Source organism: Lingula anatina, chromosome 10, assembly GCF_051362555.1.
Source record: "Lingula anatina isolate TDL-2025a chromosome 10, LinAna3.0, whole genome shotgun sequence".
Classification (NCBI taxonomy): domain Eukaryota; kingdom Metazoa; phylum Brachiopoda; class Lingulata; order Lingulida; family Lingulidae; genus Lingula; species Lingula anatina.
In genome coordinates, this window is record NC_141776.1 from 18993307 (window position 1) to 19017097 (window position 23791).

The 23791-nt window shown below is 39.2% G+C and overlaps 4 protein-coding genes across 6 annotated transcripts; 2 read left to right on the top strand and 2 right to left on the bottom strand.

The window, feature by feature from the left end:
• Positions 1–1185: 1185 nt before the first annotated feature.
• LOC106157818 (uncharacterized) lies at positions 1186–7316 on the top strand. 3 transcript variants are annotated; one of them, XM_013533591.3, is made up of 5 exons: positions 1186–1352; positions 1587–1871; positions 2158–2277; positions 2496–2561; positions 6629–7316. In XM_013533591.3, the coding sequence occupies exons 2-5, from the start codon at positions 1633–1635 to the stop codon at positions 6813–6815; spliced, it is 612 nt and encodes a 203-aa protein (XP_013389045.2). In that variant the 5' UTR covers positions 1186–1352; positions 1587–1632; the 3' UTR covers positions 6816–7316. The 3 variants fall into 3 exon arrangements, with proteins under 3 accessions (XP_013389045.2, XP_086854176.1, XP_086854175.1); XM_086998050.1 differs by lacking the exons at positions 1186–1352; positions 1587–1871; positions 2158–2277; positions 2496–2561 and adding exons at positions 3816–4103; positions 4366–4648; positions 4939–5058; positions 5423–5488; XM_086998049.1 differs by lacking the exons at positions 1186–1352; positions 1587–1871; positions 2158–2277; positions 2496–2561 and adding exons at positions 4191–4648; positions 4939–5058; positions 5423–5488.
• A 3170-nt stretch (positions 7317–10486) lies between these two features.
• On the bottom strand, positions 10487–15224 carry LOC147759724 (uncharacterized). The gene is made up of 4 exons (XM_086998135.1): positions 14315–15224; positions 12900–13725; positions 12584–12708; positions 10487–11797 (listed from the first exon to the last, which is right to left on the bottom strand). The coding sequence occupies exons 1-4, from the start codon at positions 14894–14896 to the stop codon at positions 11018–11020; spliced, it is 2313 nt and encodes a 770-aa protein (XP_086854261.1). The 5' UTR covers positions 14897–15224; the 3' UTR covers positions 10487–11017.
• A 276-nt stretch (positions 15225–15500) lies between these two features.
• On the bottom strand, positions 15501–23723 carry LOC147759725 (cation channel sperm-associated targeting subunit tau-like). Its single transcript, XM_086998136.1, has 11 exons — positions 23537–23723; positions 23141–23201; positions 22748–22881; positions 22238–22357; positions 21894–22007; positions 21568–21659; positions 17538–17699; positions 17185–17293; positions 16911–16992; positions 16608–16639; positions 15501–16198 (listed from the first exon to the last, which is right to left on the bottom strand). Exons 1-11 carry the CDS (start codon positions 23630–23632, stop codon positions 15881–15883), a joined length of 1320 nt encoding a protein of 439 aa, XP_086854262.1. The 5' UTR covers positions 23633–23723; the 3' UTR covers positions 15501–15880.
• On the top strand, positions 18242–21175 carry LOC106166937 (myosin light chain kinase, smooth muscle-like). Its single transcript, XM_013545599.2, has 3 exons — positions 18242–18837; positions 19056–19505; positions 19814–21175. The coding sequence occupies exons 1-3, from the start codon at positions 18676–18678 to the stop codon at positions 20243–20245; spliced, it is 1044 nt and encodes a 347-aa protein (XP_013401053.1). The 5' UTR covers positions 18242–18675; the 3' UTR covers positions 20246–21175.
• Positions 23724–23791: the final 68 nt, after the last annotated feature.

A 23791-nucleotide genomic window follows, 5' to 3' on the forward strand; every position in this document is an offset into this window, starting at 1 on the left:
GCGTGTGTGAGTGAGTGCGTGCGGGCGTTTTAACACGGTCATCTCTTGTCTTAATTATTAAAGAAATCAAGGAGACACAGGTTTGACGTATTTCAAGCTGACTTTACTTTTAAGCATTATATGCAATTGCACACGTGGCTGTTTATGTGGACTTGCCACAGAAAAGTTGTCCATATATATGTTAGATTCTTTCTAAACCTAGATAAAAAGAAACAAGCACACGTGCTTAGGCACATTCACACGAGTTCTAGCGTGCGTTTCAAGTTTACTTCAACAAGAAATAAAGTCATAAAAAAGCCTTAAGAAGTATATTGTGTGATCAAAAATTGTGATAACTTTAAAAAAGTATAAAGTATGTATTTTCTAATCGTAATGGATACTTTTACTGATTTATTTATTTATTTGTTTGTTTGTTTATTTATTTGTTTGTTTGTGTGTTTGATTTATTTTATCATCACTTCACAAAATTACAAAGTAATTATTTCATCATAAATAAACTCCGCCCCCCAACTGTTTTATGTCTAAAGGTATGCACAAGTGCATACACAAAATGAAACGCCACTTCCAAGCAGCCCATCTCCCGTGCGTTAACCTCCCAACATAGACAACACATTATCCTAATTCAATGTTTGTTCTATGGGCGGCTTGGATAGAATGGCATTTTTTCTGAATGCTTGAAGGTAATTACTGACAAATACGTCCCGTGTGGTCGGGTGTGATATTTATGTTATTTACAAGAAGGGCTGAGGGGGGGGGGGGGGGGGCTGTTGGACAGAAATGCCCATATGTACAAAGGTTCCCTTTCTTTACAATTACAGATACCTGTGCCGAAGGACCTTAAAAAGATGCATTTAAAAACGGAGACGCATTTATTCTAAGTTATTGTAATGTTTATGTCTATCAATTACGTCATTGCCCATTTTTAATGTTTATTTGAAGTAAAAGAACCAGTGGGTGAGGGATCACCCAAGTCGCGCGCCTTTCTTTGGTTAAACAAAAACTAAACATACACAACACACCTTTTAACGGGAACGATTACACAACCACATCATCTACATTAAATACTACTTCAATGTCACTTGTTAATGGCTGTTTTATCTATTAAGAGGCATTTTTCATTCTAACTTCAAGTTCAATTAAGGAATTAACAATGGAATAACATAAATCCCAAACACCATGCATTAACAGGTGTCAGGAGAGAAGGAATATCTCCACACAGGGAGTGTGAGCGTGTTTAGGAGGAGGTGGTGTGTCCAAGGCTCTCCAGACAGACTTTCACGATCTGAGGTTCAAGTTTTATTTCGTTCAAGACACGCGTGCATTTGACTAACTCAGGAGGGGTTTGGATTACGGTAATCTCTCTCTCTCTCTCTCTCTCTCTCTCTCTCAATTACCATATACATACACGACGATGAGTATCCAATATATGACCATTTTAAGTCCGTCTGCAAATGAATCCCAGAACGATCAGAACCTAATTTGAGATAAAATCTGAACCAGTGCGTTTCACTGAGGTATTCAAACATACAGCTCTATATCTAGCACCTGCGATGACATGTACTTTAGAAATATTGTCTGTATTCCAGGTGACTGGTTTCAGCAGGTAGAGACGGATACTATACATTGCACACAATGAATATGCCCTTATTTTACGTCACATTGTTGCTGACTATACTCGTCAGCATGTCGGAAGCCGATCGTCAGCACATACCGGATGCTGACACCAACGACGACGAAGACGCCGAAACCGTTATTACAGTACCGACCCCGTTCCCCGGTACCAGCACCGTCAAGGTACCCAAAACAACGGAAAAGGGGACACGGAGACTGAAGCTGACTTTCCCTTCAACGCCTAACCGTCTATGCCCAGGGTAAGACGACAGCTTTCAGTGTACCTAAAACATTAGATGCGATCTTTCGAATGCTTGCAACCGAAAAAATACAGCGCATCAGGAAACCTCAGCGACCACTGCGGTGTATATAGACAGTCTCTCTTTTAGATGTAATGAAAGTTACATTTCTTTAATGTTAATAGTCACAGGGTATTTAAGTGTTCTTAAAGTAGATTGGAACGCATAAAGTATCCATATAAACTTGATTTGAATTGTATAGATATCACAAACATTTATAATGGATCGTATTGTGTTGTGATTTCAGAGTGCCACTGACGCAAAGAATCGTAGAATTACGAAATGTCACAGTGGGAAACACCACCATCACAATGGAGCCTGCTGCGATCAACGGAGAAATCACAGCCTTCCCCAGTGAAATATGCGCGTAGGTTTATGTAAAAATGTTCCACCATTCGTGGTTCCATGCGTATTTAAAGTTAAGGAGAAATAAAAGTGAAGTTACATTATTCTAGTATAAATAATCTCAGCACGTAGATTCTATCTGATTATTTTTAAATTTTTTCAACCTTCACATAGATATATATTAGATATATACCTGATAGCGTATTATCCTGCAAGTTTACGTGGATCTGGTAATTTCAGATGGAGGATTCAGAAACACTATGGAGACAGCGTCAACATTAAAGGCATTGGTATCTATGAAAAATGGTGAGTTGCATTCTCAAAACCCATTGGACTATCTTGTGGGGTAGAAATAAAAGCCAAATAAAATATGTCTAAACATACGTGTACACGGAAGCAAAGCCAGTAAGTTCACCATCTGCACCAAGAACACTTATTACACTTTCCTCTAAATTTTAAAATTCCAGAGACTTGGAAACTTTTTTAAAAAATTGTGCTTAAAATTCAAAAATGAATTCCATGTATATACATACAATGTTTTGTAGGTTTGAGATTTTCGCAACAAAATCATATTTTAGAATCAGAATTCTACAAAATATTTTTAAATATAAAAAAATATTTTATTTTTAAAACAATATTTTATTTAAACACATCAGAGCGGGCTTTTTGGAGGATAACTGTACTCTTAACATGTTTACCCTCTTTAAATAAAGAATTTAATCTTTATTTCTATTTTAAAGAAACAAAATACAGGCCATCCATTATCATTTAATTAACCCTACTAAGGGGAAATGAGCACTTAGCCACCCCACGTTTATGGGCTAAAAAGTCATGCGTAGAAAGTATAATGTAACGGTTATTGCCACTACATCCGATCCGCTTCTAAGGACGGAAAGTTGACTGATATCTCAATTGTAGTGTTTTTAAACACTTCATCAGTGCAATTAAAACTTCATCATCAGATACGCCATATTACAATACTTTACAGAAAATCTACATGTTAAGTGTGTCGACGCGGTGACAATTTTGCAAATGTGGATAAATTCAACCATTTATGACCAATTACATGGACATACTGTATTTCCAAATTAGGCTTAAAATAAAATGCATGGAGTCATTGGACTATGGACCTGCAAGAAGTGTATATATTATCATGAGTGCAATTTACCGTAGCATAACATTATAGTTTACAAAGTAACACGTGACATCGGGCAAACTACATGTACGTCCTGTAGCTTTATAAAGTGAAGTGCAAAGTTACTCTAGGCAAGCGCCTTAGCACCACCTGAAAAGAGAATGTTTCATTTCCACAAATAAACGCATTAAAGGACTGTTTTGAGTCTATGTCTAGACGTTACAAACGTGCGCAGGAGACGAAATAAATTGTCTATCACACACACACAGACACACACACTTTAAAAAAACGACGGTCAAATTCGTTTAGTGTCCAGACCGAAGCACAACAATATTTGCGGACATGAACCGCCTAACTACCCGACACCGACCACTTACAGGTACCCACATCGTTAATCGTAAACTATTGCGAAAGTTAAGTTTAATTCTGAAATAGTTCCTCATTTGATATGCAACGGCACCCGAGAAGTGTGTCGGTATGGGTGGAATGTTCAGATGACGTATATCGTATCGTATCCAAAGTGTTCCGGAGACAGGAGAGAGAAGGGAGCTGGGACGTATTTTTGAAGACTGTGGTGACATGTAAGGCTCACTATATGCTTATATTCAGATAGTTTTCAAGGTCGGATATTTACGGATTACGTTTGAAGAAGACACGTGCCTTTATACAACCGTACATTTGTCCTGAGTATAACTGAAAAGTCTTGAATTACGGTAAGCTTCTCCTCTTTTTAATCTCTTTCTCTCTCTCACACACACACACACACAAACACACACACACACACACAACAGTGGCATTGATTAAAACAGAAGAATATGGTCAACGGTCATCGAAGAAGTCTTTGGCAAATTTGGTTCCATTTCTTTTCAGTACAGAATAAACATATTATCCTTCTTCAAAACAACATCCACATTTTTTATCTCTCTATACGTACGTTGTCTAACTACATTACATATTTGTTTTGTTATATAACAGCCGTAGGGCAAGATATCCAAGTGCCTCATACTGTCGCTATGACTGTATCTGCTTTTATTCTGATGATGCTCCTGGTCACTACCAGCATTGCTGGCTACACCGTGCCAGAGGCTGATTTCCTTGTTCAGGCTGACACCGACGCTGACGGAGACGCTGCCACCATCATCACTGTCTCCTCGCCCTTTTCTGGCAAAACCACCGTCAAAGTATCGGCTGTCATGGAGAGTGGTAGCAGAAGACTGAAGCTCAATTTCCCTACCACACCTAACCGATTGTGTCCAGGGTAAGACTACCCTCTACCAAAGTCACAGAGATAATTTGTTTCACAACATATATTCCTGACTGTTCATTATATGTATAAACTTAACTGTCAGGGGAAAAACGGCCAAATGCTACGTCATCTACCACGTGGTCTCACGTTAAGAGAAGGGTACATAGGGCGTCCTACTTGATCCTGTATTCATCTATGATGTTACTATTTTATTTAAAAAATTGGAAATTATATCACTTCATTTGTATAATTATGGCACCTAAGTAAATATACTGTATGTCAATATGTTGTTGTATCAACAGGGTACCATTGACTCACTTTATCAGTGAGTTAAGGAATGTCACAGTGGAAAACACGACCATCGCCATGGAACCTGCTTTAATTAATGGAAAAGTGACGTCTTTCCCGAGTGAAATATGCGCGTAAGTGTTTAACGTAGTGGAATAATTAGCCTATGCAATGCGTTATCAAAGCGTGAAATGGAATGGTGTTGTTAAGTCGTCAAAAGAGTCGTCCTCGAGTGTAGTATGGATGGGAATCACGCGAGATGGCTCAAAGTCTCGCAAATTAGAGTGAAATCGAACGAACTAGAATGTTTGTTTTAAAACACGCACCTTTGTATAAAAATAATATATTGATTATAGTTTATGATTTAAAATACAGATTTATGAAATAAATCTACCCCACATATAAAAAATTTAAAAAAACGATAACTTAAAGATCAGAAAAAAGTATTTTTTTTTTTAAAGTTTGGCATTCAGTTAAGCGTGGCTCGGTTCGTTTCAGATGGCGGATTCAGAAAGGTTATAGGGATAGTGCCAACATAAAAGGAATGGGTGTCTATGACAAATGGTGAGTTATTTGTTTTGTTAATAGTCACATGGCTGACAAGCAAGGTGAAGACCTGGCCGGGAGATTGCAACAACCCATTTTTACATATAACGGCTTAACCCCAATATTTCAGTTTCTCACAAGACGCCTCCTTTAAGGATGCATTAAACAAACCGCTGGACAAACTGTTGTTTTTAACCGTATGATATTCCATAGTTTAAAGGGATAATAACTCTTCGTATGATATCTATATTTCACAATAAAAACCTTGTGAATAACTCATAGAAATATAATATATTCTGTTTTACCACAAAAACAGCAGTTATAGCTTTTATTCTGATATCTGAACTTGTCTTTAGACCACGTGACCTCCATTGATGTCTATACTCTGTTAAAATCTCTTAAGAGATTTTAACAAAAAACCAAACTTTTTAGAAAAAAACCAGGGACTAACATTGAATGTAAAAATGGGTTCATTAACCATTGGTAAGTATGGGAAAATTGTTGTTTACTCCAGGAAAATTCATTTTTTGGCCGAAACGAAGAGTTATTATTGCTTTAAAGTTGTAGAAAATGACACTGTTACGTTTGTAAAATTGACCCCAATTATTATAATGTATTTGAATGAATAAAAATGATAATCCATTAGGCGTTTGTGTTTTTTACTCACTGAATGTACTCGCATATGAAATGTGTCGTTTTACTGTGCAGTCGAGTTCCTTAACGGTTAACCTGTACGCCAATGACTTTTGTTACCAGTCACAGATTGGAGCATGAAGTTTATAATGTGGTCGGTTGATATGTTTATTACAAACATGATTAGATTAGACGCATGTTTGTGTAGCGTCATGTAAGGGTCAGCTGTACAGATTACGAGTTGAATTGTCAGCAACTGATTCAGGATATGTAAGATACAGTTTGAGCATATAAATTCGATATGATGACTCATTTATTTGAAAATCGGTGATTTTGAACTCAGTTTCGAACGAAAATGGTTTTAAACTTGTTCACAATCTCTAGATACATTTATACAGTTGGCTATTTTTACTATTGAAATGAGTGAATAAGTGTAAAAAATAACAGGAAGAAATTTAAATAAAATTAGGAATCACTATCGAGATACTGCGACCTCAATTCAAGCCATATTTGTCTACTTTCCAGGCAGGACTCCCAGAAGTGTATCAACAAGGCTAACGAGGACATGACCTGCGTGGAACAACTGCGAGAGGTACCTTGGCTCTTTCAGTGCCTGGGCGGCAAGTGCCCGGAAGGTTACACCGGACCGGCCCTGATGATGCTGAAAGTGCCCATCCCCATCGCCTGCTTCTGTCAGCTGCTACCAAAGTAAAAAAGGGAGGAAATTACGTCCATTTATTTGGTTACTTAGAAATAAAGGAATAAACGTACGCTGCACAGGACTGAGGTGATCTCGACTTGCGTGAAGTTATTTCAACGTCTTCATTTTGACAGTGAAATATTTCACCAGACAAATTCGATATGTCCGCCTCTTCGCAATACAGAAAGTCGCCGAAGTTATTAATGCACCATCGCGTTCAGAAGACAAAATGAGACAAACGATGTTTGGATTTTGAATATCATTATTATGTATTACCATAGCAACACACGATATGTAAAAAAAAAAAAAAAAAACAAATATAAATTAATGGCACAGCACAATAATACCTGACCACAGCAGACTGATAGACACAAACAAATCCGCAGTATACATGTACTAGCATTGGGTTTGCAATAACTAAGTTAACGCATGTTCCTTTCTACGAAAATCCATTGTAGCTAAATAGTACACACAGATTGCTCATTGATATATTAAAACGGTACCTAAAATACCTGTTTACTTATTGGAGTTAGTTTTTTCTGCTAATAAATAGCAGTCTATTTCCATCTACAACGTACCATACACGTAAGGGAACCTCAAGGTTGTCCATTACACGTATATCACACCATTCAATTTACTGAATCAAATTCAAAAACTAAAACCTTGAACCACCACGAAAGAGACCAAAATCTTTATCAAAACTGCAATCTGACTCCAAAGAGGGCCACACCCGTTACAGGTGCCAGCCGTGATGTTAAGGTAGGTCTCCAGGCACATGCGGATCACGTTGCCGCGTACAACGTACAACTGATCATCTATGACGTCACCAGTTTCCGATCGGGTCAATGTATACGTAACGGTTCCATCGGAATCGATGCTCATTGCATGCTGAACCACAAGCGACCTTTCCACTTCAAATGTTATGACGTAGGGGATGTCACATATGACGTCATATTGCGTGACGTATGGCAGTATTTCTCTGTCTGTAGGTGGATTCGCCAACACTATGCCTACTTCTGTAAGGGATACCGAAATGTTTTCTGAGTTCCAAACAGGCTTTGCGCTTTGCTCAAGGGAAGGCATAACTGCTACCAGTCGTTCCAAATCCACCTCGGGCGCTTCTGTGTCTCCATCTAGCGTCACGTTGACCTTACTCAGATAGCCCCAATATGCGTGCCGATCAGTTCCGAGAAGAAATGGTCTGAGAGGCTCTCGGAGAGTCACGCTTGACTCCGGGAGATTCAGTTTGGAGAGGAAGGAGTTTATTGTGCCATCAGCCGTTGCCTCTAAACCAAACGTGTCGCAGGTTCCCGTCACGGCTGCGCCAAATACGAACGAGACTGAAAAGAGGTTGTTGGTGCTCGAGGTTTGCCGTTTGTCTCTGGTCCAGTGTACCATGACGGGCGTGGAGTTGGAAAACTTTGTTGTGATGTGGGTCCATGTTCTACTGCCAAACCCCTTTTGTTGAAGACCCCGCTGAAACAGAATGTCGATTGTGTTAAACATGTGCACACTTGGGAAAGCGTATTCAATCACAGGCAACATGGGCAAGAAAAAGGAATTGCTTACAAAAATTTCACAATTCATAAATGCCACACTAAAAATATAGAATATAAACAACATAAAAAATGCACAACCATTCTACATTTATTCATAATCATAATCACGTTTTTTAAGCATTATAATCTAATCAGATAAAGGACTTTTTACATTTTTAAACTAGCTGAAATGGAGGTTTTGAATGAGAAGTTTATCTAAAACAGATTTTTAACAGGCGCAAATTAAAAAAGTAGCCCGTACCTTTTGTCCAAAATCCCGTGCTGCAGCAGGTGGTTTTTCGTGCATTGCACCCAGATCATTGACTTTGTCCTTGGCTTTCGCATCCATTTGTAAATCAGTTCTCATCTTTAACATCGACTTAGGCGTCTTTGTTGATGCGTTGGCAACCAAAATGGGTTGCAGAGCGGTCTTCGAAAAGAGTTTAGACCCTTTTAGTTGTTTTTGGATCGCGCTTGTCTCAACAGTCTCGGTTTGAACAGTTGTCCCAGAGTCGCCGCTATTGGCATGGTGATAGATCCCATTCGACAACACGATGAAAACGACGACGCCGAGAAGAACTAGCGCAAAATACGCGCAGACGTCATCGGTGCTGTACCGCTCTCTGGGACGCCGAGTGTAGTTAAACATGGCGTCTCCCTCTTCCCAGCAGACAGGAGAAAGGTTTGCTTGAGTAACTCTGTCACAGAGCTTTGAAACCAACTAGTACGAGATATAATAGGAACACACTTCGGGGCAAATTGACAGGTTCTTGGATAATGTTCGCTGAAAGATCTCCTGACTTTGTCACATTAAAAATTCTTAAACACAATATACAAGACTGTGCTTTGTTTTCCACCAGTCATTGCCAAATGCTAGATCTGTTGTGGTGACAGTTGAAGGCAGTTGCTGCTTATATTGCAATTTCCCTTTGAACCCCTGGTTATTCTGTACAGTATTTTACAAGCCAGTAGTTTTTGTTTGCCGGACCATACTGACTGGCTCTAGTCTAACTGCTTGCGGGTCTCATTACTTCTTTGGTTGATTCTGAACACGTGTTGGCTTTATGTCATACGGCAATATACCGTCACCTACTCGTGACAGATACTTTCGGTTCATTTAGCTTGTTCCTGTGTTATTGCCTTTTGGATAACAAGGCTAGATAGATAGAGAAATATAGAGATAGACAGGTGAACAGACACACAGACAGACAGAGACGCGGACAGATAGACAGAGTTTAAGGCACCTTGTCCTCGGCCTACTGCACTTACCTGAGCTGGTACTTCTCCAGTAGGTGACCACGCCCCTCTGTAGTTTTAAGCCAATCAGAGCCTACGTGGACACGCTCCTCTTTAGTTTTAAATCAATCAGAGCCTAGGGGACCACGCCCCTCTGTAGTTTTAAACCTACTAAAGCCCAGTGTCGGCCGTTCTCTCTTTTCATGGTGTTTGTCGTATAACTGTGAAGTGATTTGACGGGGCATGGCGATTTTACATCCAGGAAAAAAAAACATCCTCTAGGTCTAGATTATTAGACGAAAGCAAGCCATGCGATGATGCGAAGGTTGCTTCAGGAAGAATCACTTCACGTTATCTGGTTTGTATTAATGAGATATACTTGCGATAGAGACAGTGAATTATTTACCTCCACATGTACGTTAATGGTCCACCATCTGGTAACCATAAGCACGCAATATTTTCTTTTAAGACAGTGAACTAATCGGGGCTGACGTTGAAGTTGCAACGTACATGTATCCGGGATAGGATACAGTTTGTTCCGACAAACAGCTAAGTTGTACGATTAAAGTTTTTGTTATTATTATTATTATTATTATTATTCCATGCAGCTATGAAAGAAGCGTTCTTTATATGTTATCATGTAATTGTCAATGGTCACTTGTAAATGTCAGAAGCCAAACATGCCCGTCCTCCCACCCTGACACATTATTTGTTTTGTGCAGTGCCCCAGATATGATACACTTAGTTTCCATTGTCAACGTGCTTTACATATTCAGGTTTTCAGCGGCTTGTGTGCCTATATAGTACTACAAATTTACATTTAAAACACTTTTACATTTCGGGCGAACGATGTACATCACTTGTTTACTAAGATTCCATGCAAGAATATGTCGGCTAAAAACTGTAAAAAATAAAACAAGAAAGAATTTTTTACGTTTATTCACGTTGAAATCGTGAAGATAATTGAATAGTTGACTACAAGGAAATTCCCTTATGTGCTATCATTTTCTGTTTGATACAGATAAATCTTTAAGAATATAGTCTACAATATCATCCTCATATCAGGATTAAAAACCAATAGCTACAGATGTATGTTTTCGTTGCCATATTGCTTTAAATGTTCGGTTCTATTACTGTCGAACCAATAGTAACTCACGTTGTTTTTTACTCTCTCAAATATTCTTCAAATTTTTCACAGGTAAACTACCCATAGTCCAAACCCCCTAGAGCTGAACTCAAGGCATCTGACAAACAAATGCACAGAAAATGATGAGTATGTCCAAATAAACATTGCTGATATGGCAATCACTATAAGGGAAAAAGTCATTCATTTTTCGTTTTTCGAATCAGCACACGTTTTAATTTTTCTTTCAGTGTGCAGCGTAAATCGTGAAACTTTTTTTTTTTTTGTCATGTAGTTCTCTTTCGCGGCATAATTTGTCAAAAATGCAACACGTATTGTAGAAAGATAAGCATTACTACCGGTAGAAAAACCAACGTCATTGGCCCAAGAGTTGACCCTCGACATTTAATAGCCAGGTAGTCACTTTCGCATATAAACGCCACCTCGTCCCTTATTGTATAGTTTAAAGGACTGATTAACGTGTTAGTGCGGGCATTAAACAGGTACTGACGTCCACGCCGACCATGAACTGCTATCCCAAAGAATCCCAAAACCTCCAAAGGAACAGAAATGCTCGCACAGTCTATGTCAGTGTATTTTGATATAACAAAGGGGGGGAAATGACCAAAACTTTCAATCATAACGTGCGTTAAAAACCCCTCTTTCCACCTTTGTTGAGCTAACATTTGGTCTTTGAATAAAGGCACAAATGGTAAAAATCGCGAAAAGCTTTCTTCAAGAGAAACGAATGTGCCTAGGGTGTGTATTACTGAACGGTATCTAACATTCAGTTGTTTACTGACGTTTACACTCCCATGTACGATTCTTTGCGGGTTTATGAAGTAGAAACCCATGGGCGTTTCCTTATCCTTATAACATGTAGAGTGAAATAGGCCCTTTGGTTTAAGAAAAGCTGTAAACCAATTATTTTCTGTCAAACACCGGCCAATGTAGCTTGAAGTGGGCGGAACCTCGACATCCCAGGCGTACGCCTCTGTCGCCAAATGAGGAAAACGGGTGTAAGAGTCGAATGCTTTGATACATCGGTGCAGCATTGGTTGGTGGAACCGAGGGCATTCCAACGGCAGACATACGTCCTGTTTCATGAAACACAATACGAAAGAGATAAGTGCATGAATAGATGCATACAAAACTAAAAGTATACAGATAAGCTAAATCACACATTGGGGCTATCGGACGGATACTAAACGACACGAAGGCTAATTTGAACAACTGAGAAATTATCAGTGATGATTTAAGTAATTCAGTTTTTTTAGTTCCAGGCTATTCATTTGGCACAAAAAAAGTTTTGATTTAAGCGCGTTATGACGTTTCTGTAGTGCATGATTAATAATATTAATAACAATATTTATTTAGAGTCTAAAATCCTTAACAGTTCAGAAGACTTAATTTCAATGACAAAATGGTAAAATAATGTAGCAATAAAAACAACCTGTAAAAGAATAGTTAAGGAAATTTCATTTTTCGACCTCTACACCCAATATATCTTTAAAACTTCCAAAGGATCTTATTTGTTTCCTGTGAAACCCCACTACCGTACACCATTTTGGTTGCAATGAACGCAAATTCAAAGTAATGCCAACAACCAATTTGGTTCAGGCTCTGTGTTTAGTATGGATAAAATCGCAGAATATATTCAAAACATGTTTGATGTGACCAAAACGATATGGAAAGTTGCCCTATGTATTTTTAATGTAATTATCAACAGAATAGATGCAGTGGCAGTCAGGATGCAGACCATCCTCCAGCTGACTGCAGACTCAATTGCATATTTCGACTGGCATTTTTGTTCTGAATGCTGAATGGGTGTTTCAGCACTTCCGCGTTTTTATACCACGAGCCTTGGAAAATAATCCACTTACCAAACTTTGATCATAAACGTGGTCTTCTCGACACGGGGTGGGTTTTCCTTCAAGTTCAAGTAGGTATCTTACTCTGTCCACGTCATAATGTAACTGCACTTGAAAATGTTCTTCCGGCGAAAAATCTAAAGTAAAAGATACACGATATAGCACACCACTGACGTATTTGCACCTTGTTATCAAGTTCAAAGAAATATCAAGGAAATATAAAAGAAACTAGTACAAATAAAGCTTTTGTGTTAAAAAAAATTTTGATATGTGGAGTGTGACTCGCACCCCCATCCCCACCCCGTCTTGCGGTAAACATTACACTTACATTTCCTGGAACAGAGACTCAACCCCCGCAAGCCTTCTTGAGAAAGACTGTTGTAACAGAATTCCTTTTTCTTCGGGTGAAGGAGCACGACATTGGAAAAAGTCACATTTAACAGGTTACACGGCCAGTGTGGGTCCTTCGTGACTGTCACCAATTCCTCAACGACTTCCCTTTCACACTGCGTCATCTTACAATAATTCTGCAGTTGGATGACGTGTTCATATTTGCCTGTATGGTTATAAATCACATTAGGTAAACATTCTCTAATGCGAGTGCCATGATCAATTAAGGTGTAACAGGAATCAGAGGCACGAAACTGGCGGATGGATCTGATCATATTTTTCACATCTTTATTACTTTCAGAACAATGTATACTAAGCGGCACTGGTTGGATATTTGCCATATTTAGGTCATGACAAATGGCGCAAAATATGTTCCTAAAGACAATACCAGTTTCCACGTGGTACACGGGACGCAAGATCTCGTCGTCATCGTGGTAAGACAGAGCGTTTGTGCAGAACTCTACAGCGGCGGCGCCATTTTGGCCATGGGGATAATCTGGACAAGAGTCAATGCCTCGCACCACACCTTTCATTCTAAAAACATCTAAATTGATACAACGGAGGTCTTCAATCACCGACTGTGGCAGTGTCACTGTACGGCGTGGAATTGAAGGGCACAGGGAGTCAGATTGGAAACAACAATCCTGGAAACCGTAGCAGAGGTCGTCCTGGAAGCAGCTGTGGTGTACGCTATTTACCAAAAAGGTCAAATATTCATCAGATTGCCATGACGCGGAGAAGGCAGAGTCAATTTCGTCCGTATGCTAGAAGGAAAAGAAAACAGATGATAAGTATAAATGATAAGTATAAGATACCGTACTAGTCTACGCCTTAAATATTGCAGTCCACTACTATTTGAGAGGGAGTTTAGACAGACCTTAATGCCATCCTTAACCTACTTCTTTTTACATTATAGCATACACGGACATATTTTATGCACTTAATATTAAAAAACAAACATACAACTTGAATAGGGATTGAATACACAAACGCAATACCAGTAACAAATAATTGATATCTTAACGTAAGAAGTGCAGGTATATATGTGTAATTAAAGGACCTATATGCGGTATTTTACTAGTAATAAAGCTGCAAAATTAAGCGAACAGCACTATACTGTCCAAAATATCAAACATTATTTTTAAATGAAAGTTTTGAAAAGATTTTGATGCTTGTCTTATAGCATTTTTTTACTTTATTTTAGAACTTAACAAGACTTAAGACTGTAAGAAATGAGAAAGATTTCAGTTAATCTGTTTAGTTAAAATTGTTCTTTTGCACTGTACACCATCCCTGAAACTTAGACAAAAAGTTCACACTCGATTTTTCTTCTCTTCTGAAACGTATACTTACCGCATTTCGCTTAGAAATCGAACCTTCAGTCATGTTGTAACTTTTCGGGCATTTCAACGGCTCGTTGATCGGAGATTTCTTCGGTTCCGCAATTGTAGCCAAGTTATCACCCTTCACCACTGCCACCCCCGCCGTCGTAACTCCCGGGTTTTCCAACGTTGCTCTTTCCGCCATCGGTTCTGGAACCGAAGCTGAGGCAGCAGAGCTCTGGTAATGCATTGCCGCCATCGTGTACTTTGGCATTGGTTTTCTCGGCAAAGCGGTTCTTCCGGTCGTTACTTTGATTACAGTGCCCAGAAACGTTACGATCTCATCCTCCCTCGGACTTAAGGTCATTTTCCTCTCCCCTGCCGTCTGTGGTGTAGAGCTTGAATGTTCAGGAACATTGCTGGAAATGACTTCTTTCCCTGCTCGTCCTGGTTGCACAGAGGAAAGCTGAGAGAACCCACATAACATGTACACTACCAGAGCCGGTGTTACTATTAAAGTTATTCCCTGGACCACAAGGTAGAGCAACCAAATGTAGTCGTGCACCGAGGTCCGGTGACGGCGATTTCGGTTGTACCTTCTTGGCTGCTCCATGGTATCCTCGCGTCTTCTCTTGGATGTAGTATTAGGAACACATATGTAGTATACAAAACGCGTAATCTCTTAACGATTCCAACCACTTCGTTCGGATAAGATGCTCCCGAATGTGGAAGTTTTTTTATCTTATCTGTGGTCGACAGAAATGTTCGGCTTCCCGCTCGGTAGTTTCAGCGTGTCTGCCAATCTCTAATTACGCCTAAGTTCCAACGTGTTGTAAAACAGATCCAGTTTATTAATTCGGTGGAGAAAGGTGCACGTGCGGCACATTTATCTGCGTGTCGCTTTGTCATGCGTCAAAATTTAATGAACAACTCGGTCTCGTGGCTGTTACATCATCCGGCAGACCGTATATCGTTGTTATTCAACAACAGGTAAAAACGCAAGCAGTAAGAAGAGAGAGACAGAAAGAGAATAGGGTGAAGCACACTTGCAGGTTTTCGAGGTAAACCTTTGAAAAGAAAATCTGAACATTGTACACATTTTTGATAAGTAAATTTGTTTTAAAAAAAAAAACGCTTCTAAAATCTTTTATTTACTACTGAAAATATTTAAAGTGATAAGAGGCAGATATGAATAAGACTAGATCTCACATCATCTCTCCAGGGTTGTACCACTTTAATTCAATTGTTACCACATATTTTCAGTATAAACTTTATATAGCCAATAACATTTTTGTCTACCATTATATTTAGAATTTATTGTTTCTTCCAACCAATATTTCACATCACAGTTTTGACAGCACAATCTCCTGCTGTTGACCAAACGCCCGAGGAACCTTCACATCTCTTGTAATGTTCTGGGGCTGTACGTGTATACCCTTTCATTCTATAATACGACATACACAGACGCTTCCATGCCGTGCTTTAGGCCAGGTTTTCCCCATGATACATCCTTTGGAAAAAATGACCTACATCTCCGATGTTCACTCTTCATGTCTTATATATAATCCACTCATATTTTAATATTTGACGTTATATCTTATGTTTTCCGCGGGGATGATGCGCCACGTCCAGTCTTCTCTGTCGCATTTTCCTCCTCGGTCGTTTTCCGCTGCAAGAGCGTTGTCACCAGATTCCCCAGCCTAGAACTGCCACCAAAACGACTCCTGGGGGGAGGCCCTTGCCCTTTCCTAAGGCCCTGGTTGGTAGGACTACTCCCCTCTGCCGTCCCCGGGGTGACGCGAATGCTAGGGGGATCTGGGGAGACTTTAGTGCCCCGAACCCTGGCTAAGGCCGAGGCGAAGGGGTTGAAAGATAGCATTGGGCGCCTGGCTTCGACTTCCTCGCTTTCCACTGGCTGTTGGGAGGTAGGTAGAAAATGGATAATTATAGCACAGACAATATTAGAGCTCGTCGCGTGAATTTGGATACACATGATGTCTTTACGAGCGTTTCAAAGAGACTGTGTATACATACTGAAACATTATGCACTTACATGTAATTTTCCATTAATTCGTACCCTGCTCAATAACTCCAGACAGTCAGTTTCCATATTGCTAGTATGACATACTGAATTAGAATAGATGGATAAATATTTCAATATTTAAAGGGAGGTTAGGTTTAAAAACCTAACCTCCCTTTGGTATATTCATCCTTAAGACGTACAAATGACGTCTCACACATCATCTAATCTTATAAGTAGTAAACAGGATTAAAGTGAGAGGTTAAGGATAACCTCAATTATGCCAAAGTAAAGGGTAATTTACCTGAACGCCGCCTTCTTTCCGCTGAGTTATACCTGAAAAAAAGGACAGATTTGAGCAGATGAGAGAGAGAGAGAGAGAGAGTGTGAGTGTGTGAGAAGAGAGAATGAGAGCAACAGAGAGATAATAATAAGAGAAAGAGAGAGAATGTGTGTGTGTGACGAGAGAGAGAGAGAGAGAGAGAGCGACAAAGATAATAAGAAGAGAGAGAAATAGCGTGTGTGTGTGTGTGTGTGTGTATGTGTGTGTGTGTGTGTGATTGAGGAGAGGCATATTTTGACCCACGGGGTCTGGTTGCATGTGTACCTGGCGCAGCTCTAAGAACTTGCTTTACTTCGGGGCTGATGACGCTTCCCTCCTCTGGATTGTCTTCCTGGACAGTGAATTCCTTAAATAAATATTTTAAACAAGTAAGGAATTTGCCAATTTCAGTTTCATATTTCTCTGCCCTTGTATCATTTTTATAGTCTGTCAATGACGTGACGTAATGAAATAATAAAAAACAGTGAATAATAAATAAAAGACAAACAAATAAATATAGCAACACGTGTACATATTGACATATTGACTAAAGAATTACCTCGTATCCACTCCCGCTGTCTGCGTTGGGTATAATCATCTGCCTGAGATAGTTCAACCTGGTAGATCGACTCTCTATCTCGTCATATTTCTTTTGCAGGTAACCCAGCCTAGGTTAAAGTGTAGAACAACGGTGTATATGACCTTTTTCTTCAAATTTTAAAATTTAATGCCTGGGCGGTGAAGACATTATTCATAGTAATAAACATAACGCCAACACACACTCACACACACACGCCTGCATTTACTGGAAAGAGCAACCACGTACAATGTTTTACTTCAGATTTACACTGAACCAGACGTATTCAAGAAGATTTATTGTAAAAAAAAGAAAAAGAAAAGAAAGATATTCACCTCCTCCCAATCCTGGCCATCATTATTTTGGGCTCTGTCTTGGCCCCTTGCTGACAGAGCTCGGTGCAAGACCCCAACTCTTGCCCCAGAAGTCCAAGGTCCACCTTCTCCTTGAACGGTATATATGGTGGGTGGCCGACGGGAATGGGAGTGGTCAGATCACTGAAAGAGGTACGGTCACTGGTCAACGATTATGTGGACGTAATGCAACGATCCTGACATATAGGTGGACAAGTTAGCAAACAAGTGAATAAATGAAAAACTTTGTCAAAAGTAAAAAAATAAAGGGGCTGTATCCCTTACCCGAATTCATATGTTCCAATAAGAACCAGTTTAATGGCAAACAGGCAGATTCTGATACCTTATGCTTTAAACTATCAGATGATCAAAATGAATGAAAAAAATCGGTGGGGTGTTGTTTCAGAGGCACATAGTGGATTTTCAGTATCATATCTTGTCCTATTAAAATAACAATGCTTCAACTTCTTTGTGACGCGCAACGTAGAGAAGACGTCATTTATGTAATAATAAGCTTACGTCATAAAAGGGTGGTTTCCAAGGACCCCTTGTCATAACGACAGTGTATTTGCAGTCTGTTCATACTGCACGTAGCGGACAGTAAGCGAACTGTTATTTCACATTTAACATATTGAGCAATGTTTAGAGTTAATAGGATTCAAGCCCTTGACCTAAGGGTAAAAAAGGCAACTTATTTGGTATGTTTATATTTTATTTCATCATTTTTTGCATAATTTGTTACTGCAAACTTTACTCAGTAATGTAAAGTACGAGCAGATCTAATACATGTACGTTGGTATTTCGTTTTAAGATTTTTCATTTTCATTTGTTTTTAATGTACAATGTAGTTGTAGTTTCTATTGGCTTATTTACGAATGACGGTGAAATGCAAGAGTCAAAGTATCATTTTGGAAATATTACACATGTCATTAGCTCACACAACTCCGATATTACACACATGAAAAATATTACTACAGCGCTACTGTACTGATATTGCATATTTTGCTATTTTCAGGGACAAAATAATGCGTGGGGATGTGTTAAGCGTGGTGTGATAAATCTACTTTATTTTGGAAAGTTGTCCACTCAAAATGCATTTCCTCTGGGCCAAAATGGCAACATGGCGCCACAACTAAACGTGGCAGATAAGCAGGAATCGGTGCGTACACCCGAACTGCTCAGGAGCGTTGGAAATGTTCGACTGGAGCTCCGTGGAGACGCGGATAAAAGTCAAACTTTGGAAAATTCAAAGAGCATTCGGCCAAATTTAAAAGTTAAGCTGGTGAGTGAAGCGTCAACCCCTCCTCTCTCTCTCTCTCTCTCTCCATCCATCCTCTTTCTACATGTACCTTGCTCTTCCTCTCACTCTCCACCCCCCTCTCTCTCTCTCTCTCTCCTTTTCTTCATGCACATTTCAGTCGCACTTATCCAAGGCAGGCTTCTAAAACGTATAAAAAGCTAGCTTTCCTTATATTAATGAAACATCATATTCTATTTCAGAGTCAGATCAGACACTGCTCTATAAAAGATATCAAGCTGGACAGCGGTCCTGACGACCGGGCCACCAGAATTGGCATGGGGGACTTCGGCACTGTCTTTAGGGCGACCCACGTCCCCAGCGGAGACCGCGTGGCCGTCAAATTCTTCAAGAGAGACGAGAACACCCGACGGGATATTCTCGTGGAAGCACGTGTCCTGGAGTATCTGAACGGGGCGAAATTGTCTCCGAAGTTCTACGGAGTGGTGAACTACGGGGAGGCCGCAGTTGCCGAGACTGAGTTCTCGCCGCTGGCCGTGGTTACGGAGTTTGTGAGCATTCGGCAAAAGAGTCGCCTCTCGTTCCACTATGAAGAGTTCAGAAAATTCCGCAGCACCCGCCGCCATTTGACCGCCACTGACTGGCTTAGGTTTGGGATGGAGCTGGCAGAAGGTTTGCAGGAAATACATGAGGTAAGTTTTTTTTTTCTTTTTTTTTCTTTTTTTTAATAACGTTGGGAACAGGAAAAAAGAAAAGGTCAAAAGAAGAGTGGAACGTCACTCGTAATTATCTGTCTATTAATTTCTTATTTCTATCCTTAAATTTATTTTTCATTTTTTTTTTTTTTCTGTCTTGAAAAACTGAATATTATTTTCTTCAATTTGTATCACAAATGCACACGCTCACACGTGTCTTGAGCTAAACTCTCATTAGTCTCGCATAGAGCAACTAGGCCTACAAGTCCACCCACCTTTATTAATATAATTTATATTTATTCCAGATGGGAATTGGCATTTTCGATATAAAGCACGAAAATATCATGGTGCAGCGTGACAGCAAGGGAAGAATTCACCCACGCATCGTGGACTTCGGGGCAGCTTTTCTACTGAACGACGACAAGCCTTATCTTTCACCGAACAAATTCACGCTGGAGATGTTGAAACAACTGCGTCCAATGAGTGAACAACTAGCCCCCGAAATTTTCGAGTTTGCCTCTCGTTCGGCAGCACTAGACGTCTACAGCCTGGGGTTTGTCTTTGGCGATATGGCGAGGCGAGCCAAGGTGTTGGGTTTGAGAGACTTAGCGGCACACTGCATGGCAGACGACCCAACACGGCGGCCATGTTTACCTGACGTCATTGGACACCTGAAGAGACTGCTGAAGGAGGAGAAACAGCGCAGACTGGCGACTTTTCATCGCAGCGTAGCCTGAAGGTCGTCTTAAAACTGTCTAAAGTTCGTCTTCTAGAACATTTCTGGAGAATTTCGATTTAAAAGCATTTGGGATTTTGAAGAATGATGTCCGGATATAATTTAGTGCAAAATTGAAGGGATTTTAAGAAACCAACGGCAATTGACAGAGACGGACAGAGATTAGTTAGTAAAATGGCATTATTATGGAAAATGCCAAGGTATTTTATTTATTTATTTATTTATTTATTTATTTATTGGTGACAAAATTGTTATAAAATATTATAAGGAATTTATAAAAAAAAAACATAAGGCAGCAGACACCAATGCCTTTACTGCTCAAAACTACACAGAGCAGATGCGTAAGGAAGAATAGAAATCTTGGCCAATTGAATCCCTTGATGTAACAACAGGCAAACTTAAAGAGCTTTCTGGGCAGTACACGTATTGGCCAGGGATTGTCCTGTGTGATACCTAGAGGAACAAACGAGGAATTCACAGGACAGTAGACGGCATAGGATATCAGATTCCAATTTAAGATATCTTACTAGAATGTATGGCCTTGTCATCCGCCAGAAGCTGACTGAAATGATTTGAGACATATGTTACCAAGTAAGCAGGTACTTTGTTTGGTCAACAAGTCCCATGCTTCTGACCATGAAAGGCGATAAGCACTCTGTATACATGCATTCATATATGAAATGTTATATTGCTTTGGTGAGAGCATTCAATATGTTGATAGAGACAAATGAGAAGAGTTGTGTTAGTCAGTGCAGCAAAGGTTTTTAAGCCACCAGTATATTTGGCTTTAGACACTTTCTATGCACTCATGCATCTATGTTTTTACCTCTAAAATGAATGTTGCATTTTGAGAAGCTGCTTTTTTATCTTTTTTTATTTGATCGTGTATGGTCAAATGATTCTTGTTAGATGCATTTTCGTAACCACAAAAGCTTAGACGGATTCTTTAATTTATGCAGTCACTTGCTTGTATATATTTGCAAATAACATTTTTTCATCTGTAAATAAACATGTTTTTTATTTTTATTGTGGTTTTACTACGTTCAATTTACCCTCTGTTGGAAGGGCTGGGTTCTTGTTTGAATGCCACAGATTTTTAAAATCAATATTGAAATTACATATTTGATGAACATTAACCCTTCACGTTATTTTTAAGTAAAATATCTTGATATTCCTTTGTCCGCATCCGCTTTTTTTATCTTAACACAGATTCAACTAAATTCAAATCAAAAAGAAAGAAAGAGTAACTTTACACATGAACAAGAAACGAGAAGAAAATCAAATTAAACAGCAACAATAACAAGAAGAAATTCCGGGCATTACTTTAAAGTATCCGTTCTTCCTGGTATAGGCTCTGGTCTCAAGAACAGAGAGTGGGTGATCTGTTGTTTCGGGTCCATCTGGCGGTTCTCCAGCTTCAAAGACAGAAAATAAGAACAGCTTGTGAAGAGTCCATACTGATGTCGGATGCTATTTTGCTTTATGGCCTATATGGTAAATGTATTTAAAAAATCTTGCGTTAAATCATTCTTTTACTTAAAATGCGTTCACCAAATCACCGTTTACATAAGACAGGCAGTTTTCTTTACGAGTGACATTTAGATAAAAAACTGATTTTTTTTAAATTTTGAGATAAAAAATTAAGTCACCTGGTTGGAGAATCCGTAGCCAAAGCTGCCGTAAGCAAAGCAGAACTCCACCTCGAGCACTGCCATGGGCTTGGTTTTACGGGTCAGAGCCAGCGCTTCCACCGAGTACAGTTTCTTAGAGATGGTAAACAAACAAACACACAAATAGATAAATAAATAACACAAACAACAACATAGGATTTAATTGTTCTACACGTGTGCAATATATTTTTCTTTCGTTTTCCTTCATTTATCTTTATTCGTTTATAATCATACATTTTTTCCTAATTCATTTGTCCCAGCTACTTAAAATTATTTTACATTTTATTTTATATAACAAAGCTGAGAAAAGCTGTTGTATTAACCTTGATGATGTCATACAAATGGATCTGTTTACTGGCAATAATGCGATGTCTCTCAGGCGACTCATAACCTATCAGTTCTAGCTTCACTTTGTTTGACAAATCTTGGCGCTTGTTGCTCAGCTAAAGAGAACACACCGTTTTTAAATTTATTAGAACAAAAGAAATCGGGCAAATTTAAATATGCGGATAACAGAAGACATTTGTAAGCCTGAACTCTCTGATTACACCACACACACATATAAATAAGCATTAACGAACTTTGTATTATTTACTTCTTTTTACAAATACTTTTTCCCAACCAGCTTAACTTAGGTCTAAGTGTCAGAAACAAGTATGAAAAACGCCATTAAAATTACCTTTACCTAAAAGGTACAATATGTCTTCTGGTCGACGGGAATAAATCAAAACTTGAATGCAATTATCAGGAATATTTAAACATGCTCTGTAAAACCAAAGACTGCAACAGATTTTTAAAATAAGAATAAATAAAACTTTTAAAAAGAAACTTACCTTAATGGCAAAATGTCTGAGGTCGTCGAGTGCGGCCTGAGTTTTGGTCACTCCACTCTGGACGACCGAGGAGTTCTTACACACCGCTCCAATGTGGATCCTTACATAGAGACTGATGGGGTAGTCCTCAAATACTGCAGGAGCTTTGGTCAAGAGAAATAGTTTAACTGACAACTGGACATTTAGAAGTCTTGGAAGGCAACAAGAAATTAAAGAAAGAAGGAGAAAAGGAGAGAAAGAAGAACGGATGAATGAATGAAAGTACCAGAATCTCGCCCAGATAATGATTGATCTATCTGCAAAGAAGAGGCTTAGCAGAGGTATTTTCTCACAGCAACGTAATCCCCAGGCTAATTAACGTTCTAGTGTGGAGTAAATAAACTTCAAGGATACGATTTTCGAAATCCAACTTTATGTTTTTCAGTTGTTTCAAATGGATTGACAGCACTCCGTTCTACAAATTAAAAAGTGTAAGAAATGCATCAACATTACAAGCCTTCTCAACTTACTGGTCTCAATAAAAAAAAGAAATACTGCAGAATCTCTTTTGAAAATAAATAATAGGGCCTAATCAAAACACGGCACACCTTACAAAACGATAATAAAAAATAAAAGGTAGCCTTAACCCATAAGTACACCTCACTCGCACACTATAATTGTTTTCCAAAAACTAGAGGATGCTAACATTTCGATCACATAATTCTGGCATCATAGGCTCCATTTGTTCGACAAATGGTAATGCAAAAATAAGTGTGATTAAAATCAGAGATCATAAGAAATAACACATACTGGCCTTGACAAGGCATCATCAGGTTTAAATAGTACATGAGAATGCGGATCACGGAATTCGTCGTCGTAATGACCATGATGAAGACCATGCTCCATCTTACATGCGTGTATCACTGCTGCTGTTGTTTCGCGCCGAGCTACGCCATGATTCTTCGCAGCGTTTTACGCCTGACGCTGTTGACGTAATATTCTCGCGAGGAACGTGACGACAAGCAGGCGACAGTTTTCGCGCCACAAATGCAAATATGAAGCGCA